This window comes from Gymnoscopelus microlampas (assembly GCF_963454915.1).
Source record: "Gymnoscopelus microlampas genome assembly, chromosome: 16".
NCBI lineage: Eukaryota > Metazoa > Chordata > Actinopteri > Myctophiformes > Myctophidae > Gymnoscopelus > Gymnoscopelus microlampas.
Window position 1 is genome coordinate 50,158,219 of NC_139953.1, and position 8,920 is coordinate 50,167,138.

The 8,920-nt window shown below is 46.3% G+C and overlaps 1 protein-coding gene across 1 annotated transcript; it reads right to left on the reverse strand.

The window, feature by feature from the left end:
* Positions 1-308: 308 nt before the first annotated feature.
* Positions 309-2,114, reverse strand: LOC311063943 (signal transducing adapter molecule 1-like; the record flags this gene model as incomplete). Its single annotated transcript, XM_084083573.1, has 1 exon — positions 309-2,114. One exon carries the CDS (start codon positions 2,112-2,114, stop codon positions 309-311), a length of 1,806 nt encoding a protein of 601 aa, XP_083939699.1.
* Between the last annotated feature and the right edge of the window lie 6,806 nt (positions 2,115-8,920).

The following is an 8,920-nucleotide window of genomic DNA, read 5'->3' on the forward strand; positions in this document are numbered from 1 at the left end:
CTGGGGCCTAAGGACAAAGGGGGCATGCCCATGTATGGAGAAAACAGGTACAAAGCCTCATGTAAGCCAGACCCCTTGGGTCTGGCAACAAAAAGTTATAGGGTTGTTTATTGTAAAACCCTGTGTGTGTGATCCTAATAAAAACATATAAATATACTGTTTAAAAATAAACAAAAATAATGTTTTTTTCAAATTATACATATTTTTACAGTCTAGATTTGGGTCCAGGCCATGAAAAACGGTATCAAATTAAAAAAGGTGAATAATCAACTGCTTTGCGTCGACACACCGTCCACACTCGTCCCCCTTTAGCCACTGTGGGGGGTGTGAGGCTGCACCGTGCCGTAGGCGGGCGGCGCAGCTCCCATGTAGACGTGAACGTTGCCAGGGCCCGGCTGAACGGGCGCGGGGGCTTGAACACCGCCTTGAAGCTGCTCCGCGGGCGCGCCGTAACCCGACGGCCCTACGCCGCCACTTGCCGCACAAGAGCCTGCGGCGGGCCGGCCCAGATACGCCTGTTGAGCCGCGGGGTTAGCAAGTTGCGGCATGTAGTAACGCTGTGGTTCATAGAAGCCTTCTTCACTATGGCTCTGTAGCGTAGAGTATCCTGCGTACGCTGGGTCTCCAGCCTGGCTCTGTAGCGTAGAGTAGCCTGCGTACGCTGGGTCTCCAGCCTGGCTCTGTAGCGTAGAGTAGCCTGCGTACGCTGGGTCTCCAGCCTGGCTCTGTAGCGTAGAGTAGCCTGCGTACACTGGGTCTCCAGCCTGGCTCTGTAGTTTAGAGTAGCCTGCGTACACTGGGTCTCCAGCCTGGCTCTGTAGTTTAGAGTAGTCTTCGTACGCTGGGTCTCCAGAGTAGCCTGAGTACGCTGGGTCTTCCGCCTGGCTCTGTAGCCTAGAGTAGCCTGCATACGCTGGGTCTTCATTCATCAGCTTGGCGGACATAGACAGGGCCTCCATCACCTTGACGTTGAGCTCCGACAGCTCCGAGTGTTTCCTGTCTATGTCCTCCAGCTCCTGGTCAATGAGCGGTCCCATCTGGCCGCAGGCGGCCTCCAGTCGCAGGAACTCCACGTCGGCGTCGTACCGGGCGTCCGCAGGATCGGCGCCCTGGATCATCCGCAGGAGCCGGTCCATCTTCTCCTCGTCGACGAGTGCGGGCCCCGGGTCGGGCTTGACGACGGACCCCGTCTGAGGAGAACAATCTTCACAGCACTTCTCTGTCTTCGTCGTCTCGGGCTCGGCGGTGAGGTCGGCGCTGACGAAGTTGGACGGGAAGAGCCCGACCCCCCGGTACGTCTCCCCTCTCCACCAGTTGGGGTCGCTGTCGTCCAGGATGGCGATGATCTCCCCGGCCTTGAAGGTGAGCTCGTTGTCCTCGGCCGCCTCAAAGTCGTAGACGGCTCGCATCTTCCTCCGATCGGCCGCCTTGTGCATGGAGGAGGAGGAAGAGGACATCAGGCTGGAGGTGGAGCTGGTGGAGGTGGTGACGGGGTAGAGGCCGGACTGAGACGATGTCTGGTGCTGCAGAGACAACTCGATGGCTTTGGCCAGGTCTTCCTCTTCCTTTCTGCTCGCCGAGATGGCAGGAGCTACCGCCGCTGCAGCCGGGCTCGCTTTGGCTTTCTTCTCGGCAGCAGCAGCCGCCTGGGGGGAGGAGGAAGAGGAGGAGCCTTTTGCGACGGGGGGGAAGGTGAAGCCCGCCTCGCGTAGATCCTTGATCACGGCGGAGATCAGGCAGAGCTGCGGGTCGTCACGGAACTCCTCGGCCCACTCCACCATCAGCGCCTTCAGTCTCTTGACGACCTTGGGGTTGCCCTTGTTCAAGACGGCGTTGATGTCATTGGCGAACTCCCTGGAACAGACCTCCAGGTGGAACGCTTTGCCGCAGTTGGCGACGCACGAGGCCAGCAGCGTCAGGGCCTGCGTTGCCACCTGGGGATTCTTATGGTTGACTCTTTTCATGATGGCGCGTAAACATTCCTTGGGCCCTCCGCGCGTCTTGCCCACTTTATCGCAGATGCTCAGGAAGAGGCTCCAGTCCTCTGTCACGTTCGTCTCGCTGGTTGCTTGCTCTACATCTTTATCGAATGGGTTTTTCCCAAAGATATTCATGGCTGATGTATCAGAAAACGACTTCTCTTATGTCTTCCTTGGAGCAGTTCGCTCCTTTTGATCTGCCTAAAGTCTAAAGACGTCATTTACCTTTTATAGACTGATCAGCACTCTGGTGTGATGTCAAACACACAATACACCGGTTTGCGCAGGAGCCTTTGAAGTAGGGTTTCCCAGTGGTGGAAAAAGTAGGGGAGAGCCGCCAAGATTGTGACGTTTTTCACTTTTCACTCTTTTACTCAGCGATCTTTTTACCTACCTATGTAATATGTTCAAGCAAAGGACCTACACATGTCCGCTATCATAAACCACTTAAAGTTTTTCAATTGATAAAACAGGTCGTGAGTTATTACGCATATGAGACTAATTGTAACATCATGAGTTACTAATGTAACACTGCTAAAAAACAGCATTAAACAAATCGTTTTCATCTTAAATCAATTATATTTATTTCAAGCAACTGTTTTACATTGTTTTCATACCAAGGATGTGATAAGATAATGTATCAAACATAAGGAATGTATTAAAACTTACCGGATGGCAGTTTGAGTAAATTCCATGGGAAAATCCATTGATTACACCTAAACAGATAAGCGTTAGAATCGGGCCGTTCTGAAGAACAGATGCATGCAGACAACAATGTGGATTTTAGCTCAACAACATTAAAGGAAATATTTGTAGACCAACGATACTTAAGGTGATTTCTTTTACTAACTTTAAGATAAATCAGTTTTTCTGCGATAACTTTCTCTAGTCATGATGAAAATACTTCCTGGGCACGTTCGTTACAGCACTGGTCACATACTGATGTGATGACGTTATGATAAAATGTACCAATCAAGAGAAAACATGCTTGTTGCAACCATGGCGCGTTACAATCTTGGCGGCTCTCCCCTACTCAAGTGTTTTACTTAGGTAAAAGTATCAATACTGCAATGTAGAAGTACTCTGTTACAAGTAAAAGCCTGGAATTAAAAATGGACTTAATACCAAAAGTATTGGTATTAAGTCAAAATGTACTTAAAGTACCAAAAGTAAAAGTTTGTAAACATGTTTGAAAATAGCAGATCTCACTCTCACTCACTCACTCATCCCATGGCCTAGGGGGCCGTAGGGGTGTCATGGTGGATGCTTGGGCAGTCAGGGATCTTCTGCAGTGCGTAGCAGGGTTTGGAAGCTGCAGCCAGTCCATTCCTTGATGTTGTCCATCCAGGACTTTCTCTGCCTGCCTCTTCTCCTCTTCCCCTCCACTGCCCCCTGTAGGATGGTCTTTGACAGGGAGGTATACCAGGCCAGTTTGAGATTTTACTGTTGAGAGTAGGTAACTAACTGTCTAACATAATAGCAGATCTACAAGCTCACAGCGCTTGTAGATCTGCTATTTTCAATAGCCTTGGTATAAAATAGGGCTGAAGTGGTTAATGTATGTTTTATAATGTAATCATTTATATCTGCAAAGTAACTAGTAACTAAAGTTTTCAAATAATTGTAGTGGAGTAAAAGTACAATATTTGTCTCTGAGATGTAGTGGACGGAGTTGAAGTAAAAGCATAGACAATTGGAAATACTCCAGTAAAGTAAAAGTACCTCAAAATTGTACTTAAGTACTGTACTTGTGTAACTTACTTTACACCACTGGGGTTGCCAACTATCTGACGTCCAGATAAGGGACACCGTCCGGTCCCTTGAACAAATGTCTTTGTGATACTGATACACATAAATGTGTTTACTTTGTGATACCGATAAACATAAATGTGTTGTCTTTGTGATACCGATAAACATAAATGTGTTTTCTTTGTGATACTGATAAACATAAATGTGTTGTCTTTGTGATACTGATAAACATAAATGTGTTGTCTTTGTGATACTGATAAACATAAATGTGTTGTCTTTGTGATACTGATACACATAAATGTGTTTTCTTTGTGATACTGATACACATAAATGTGTTGTCTTTGTGATACTGATAAACATAAATGTGTTTTCTTTGTGATACTGATAAACATAAATGTGTTTTCTTTGTGATACTGATAAACATAAATGTGTTTTCTTTGTGATACTGATAAACATAAATGTGTTTTCTTTGTGATACAGATAAACAGGAAGCATACTACGTCCGTGCCATCGATCCAAGCCGGAACACAATCCATTGATCGATCAGTAACCAGATGGGTGGGCCGTGTTAAGTAACCAGATGGGTGGGCCGTGTTAAGTAACCAGATGGGTGGGCCGTGTTAAGTAACCAGATGGGTAGGCCGTGTTAAGTAACCAGATGGGTGGGCCGTGTTAAGTAACCAGATGGGTGGGCCGTGTTAAGTAACCAGATGGGTGGGCCGTGTTAAGTAACCATATGGGTGGGCCGTGTTAAGTAACCAGATGGGTGGGCCGTGTTAAGTAACCAGATGGGTGGGCCGTGTTAAGTAATCAGATGGGTGGGCCGTGTTAAGTAACCAGATGGGTGGGGCCGTGTTAAGTAACCAGATGGGTGGGGCCGTGTTAAGTAACCAGATGGGTGGGCCGTGTTAAGTAATCAGATGGGTGGGCGTGTTAAGTAACCAGATGGGTGGGCCAGATGGGTGGGCCGTATTAAGTAGCCAGATGGGTGGGCCGTGTTAAGTAACCAGATGGGTGGGCCGTGTTAAGTAACCAGATGGGTGGGCCGTGTTAAGTAACCAGATGGGTGGGCCGTGTTAAGTAACCAGATGGGTGGGCCGTGTTAAGTAACCAGATGGGTGGGCCGTGTTAAGTAATCAGATGGGTGGGCCACGAACGCTTCAGAGATTCTACGTCATAAATCAGCCCTGATCCATTTGTGACTCCGGGCTGATGTGTGACGTATGGCTATGACTAACCCATCAGTCATCTATGAATTCAACTATGATGTAATGAAAGATTTGAAATATCAGTTGGCGATAAAGAGAGAGTCTGAGACAGCACGAGATAAAGAGAGAGAGAAGAAAGAAGAAAAAATAAGTTGTGGTTCTCAAAGTGGGGTCCGGGGACCCCCAGCGGTCCTTTGGGGGGTTCCAGGGGGTCCCCAGCTAAATGTATAAATATCATAAAAATCTATTTAACCACTTAATCATATATACAGTACACTGGCTATTGGAAAATAGCCGATCTACAAACTCACAACATGTCAATAATGTGACGTGTTGTGAGTGTTTAGATCTGCTATTTTCTAAGTAATCTTGAAAATAGTGGAAATATTTGGAATCCTTGAAACATAACAACACAAATCAGAGGGGGGGGGGGGGGGGTCCGCAGTCAAATACATATTAATTTAGGGGTCCTTGAGTGAGTTGAGCTATGCAAAACAGACCTATTTAGCCTTTTTTCAAGGCAAAAAAGCAAACCTTTGTCAACTCTGCCTTACAATTACCGTACTTCAAGGGGAAAAAAATACTGTATGTCATTGCTAGGTGAACTACACTCCAGTATATTTATGTGGTTTTACTCTCTCTAAAGGGATTTAAAATGTTATGTTTACATGTGTTGTTCCTATAAGCTTCCATGGAATACTACTACCTTTGTCTGAGGAGCTGGCTTGATGGAGTCCAATGGACGTCACATCAAGTAGGAGAAACATTTAATTGTCATTACAAACGTTTCTTGGATTTTGACAGCAGGTTAATTTAGGCTACATTATTGAGCAAGGGAAGAGAGTGTATCTTTTCTTGTCTGCTGCACTGTCTGCCCCTGTATAGAGCCGGTGCAGCACACGCACACGCACACGCACACGCACACGCACACGCACACACACACACACACACTGCTGTTTTGCTTCTGTGTGTGGAGTCTGTGAAACGTGAGGCGATGACTTTATAAACTTTATGTGGAAAACTGTGGGGATTGTGAAATCAAGCGAGCACCGCATATTTAGCATATTTTGCGCAGAAATATGTGATTATTGCAGTGAATATGCTCCTTTGTAAATTATCCAATCGCATAATCGCTTTTTTTCTGGAGGCTCTATATATAATGATTTCATTCCAGCGTCAACAGGTGGCCAAATATGGCAACATGAATATCATAGATCTATTCCAGAAAAAAACACCATCACCGCTCATCCGCCTAGATAACTATCCATGGTAATTTGGAACTGAATGCAACATTTATTGTGTGTGTGTGTGTGTGTGTGTGTGTGTGTGTGTGTGAGAGAGAGAGAGATTGACTGGGTAAAACTGAATCCATCCTCTTTGGGTCTAGTTCTAACCTAAGCAAGGCTGAGAGTTTCACGATCAAAGCGGGTGATAATGTTATCACAAGAAAGGAGGAAATTACCTACCTGGGTTCCATCTTGGAGGCAAACCTCTCCGGTGATAAAATGGCCGAAAGAGTGATCAAAAAGGCCAACCAAAGAACACGCTTTTTGTATAGGATTGGCCGTCTAGTCAGTAAGAATACTTTGATGATTCTTGCAGGGGCCCTCATATAAGGTCATTATGATTATGCATGCTCCTCATGGTATCACAACACCTCCAAGGCCTTAAAGACAAGGCTCCAAACATCCCAAAACAAACTAGTAAGGTTACTTCTTGGCCTCAATCACAAAACCCATCTAACCCCTGCTCATTTTGCAGGGATGAGGACAGAGTACAGCAACTTACAATGAGCCTTGTCTTCAAGATACACCACAACATTGGGATCCCCCTGTATTTGTCAAAATACTTCCAAAGCGTTAGTGAAGTCTATGATCATAACACCAGAGGCAGCTCCACGAATCATGTTCAACCCAGATTTGGCTAAACAAAAGGAATGAACTAGTTTTCATGCTATTCAACAAAAATGTGGAATGCCCTACCAAAAGGAGTAAAGGAGTGTAAAACCCTACTCACTTTCAAAACTGCCCTAAAGAAATACTTTCAGGAGGCTGCAATTTGAAAATGGCCCCTGTCAAAGTCCTAACCTAACCCCCCGCCCCCCTCTCCCCGAACTTTTCCCTTTTTTTCTTGTACATATTTTTTGCTTTTCATACCAGTAACCTGTGAGCTGATTGTATGACGTTCTGTATAGTAGTGTGTATATCTGTCCGTCTCTTATGTCATCATGATGTGTGTGCGTGGGAACTCATTTTAAACAAGCTCAGTGCTTTATGAGCCTTCCAGTTTAGTAGACCTTGTATTGTGATGTTTTGTTTTCAATGACTCAACAGTTATTCGTTGAAACACATCAGAGACAGGCAGGCAGTCAGTCACATGTTAATCAATTAGACCCTTTACAGTGCTGAAGTTCATTTCTACCACTAGAGGCAGCATTGTAGACCTGTCCTCTACCACTAGAGGCAGCATTGTAGACCTGTCCTCTACCACTAGAGGCAGCATTGTAGACCTGTCCTCTACCACTAGAGGCAGCATTGTAGACCTGTCCTCTACCACTAGAGACAGCATTGTAGACCTGTCCTCCTGTCCTCTACCACTAGAGGCAGCATTGTAGACCTGTCCTCTACCACTAGAGACAGCATTGTAGACCTGTCCTCCTGTCCTCTACCACTAGAGGCAGCATTGTAGACCTGTCCTCTACCACTAGAGACAGCATTGTAGACCTGTCCTCCTGTCCTCTACCACTAGAGGCAGCATTGTAGACCTGTCCTCTACCACTAGAGACAGCATTGTAGACCTGTCCTCCTGTCCTCTACCACTAGAGGCAGCATTGTAGACCTGTCCTCCTGTCCTCTACCACTAGAGGCAGCATTGTACTGTATCTCTGTGCTGTTTACATTTCTGACTAATAAAGTATTCAATCAATCAAAAAAAAGATTAGAATACAACTGATGTTATTACTACACACACACACACACACACACACACACACACACACACACACACACACACACACACACACACACACACAGGATCAGTGTGGGCAGAGTCTCCATCACTTACATCTCCAGGACCTCAGCAAATCAACTGAGAACTAAACACACACACGCGCACACGCGCACACACACACACACACACACACACACACACACACACACACACACACACACACACACGCACACGCACACGCACACACACACATAAACTGAATTCAATAAAGTAGTAAGCTAATTTCCCTATGGAACCCAGCACCGCTCCAGGCTACACTCACACTCCTGTGTGTGTGTGTGTGTGTGTGTGTGTGTGTGTGTGTGTGTGTGTGTGTGTGTGTGTGTGTGTGTGTGTGTGTGTGTGTGTGTGTGTGTGTGTGTGTGTGTGTGTGTAATCATCAGTGACTCACCACCGCTAAATTACTGCCTTCTCTTCTCATCTCAAACCCCTGTTAGTTGGCTGCTTTTCACCCCTATACCTCTTCCCTATTGGCTGCTTTTCACTCCTACCTCTTCCCTATTGGCTGCTTTTCACTCCTATACCTCTTCCCTATTGGCTGCTTTTCACTCCTACCTTTTCCCTATTGGCTGCTTTTCACTGCTACCTCTTCCCTATTGGCTGCTTTTCCCTGCTACCTCTTCCCTATTGGCTGCGTTTCACTGCTACCTCTTCCCTATTGGCTGCGTTTCACTGCTACCTCTTCCAGCTAACATCTTAGCTACTAGCCTAAAGGGGAATTTCCTCTTGGCCATGCAGAGATATCAGGCGTTGTGTCTCTACTGTTCTTCCTAACAGTGTAACAATGTGTTATTAAAACATAAAACAATGTCTGTTTCTTCTAGACTAATAATCATACTGTAGGCCTACTTGTGGGACATTTGGTCCTCACAGGTATGGTAATATAAGTACTCGCACGCACGCACGCACACACGCACACACACACACGCACGCACGCACGCACGCATGCACACGCACGCACGCACGCGCGCACGC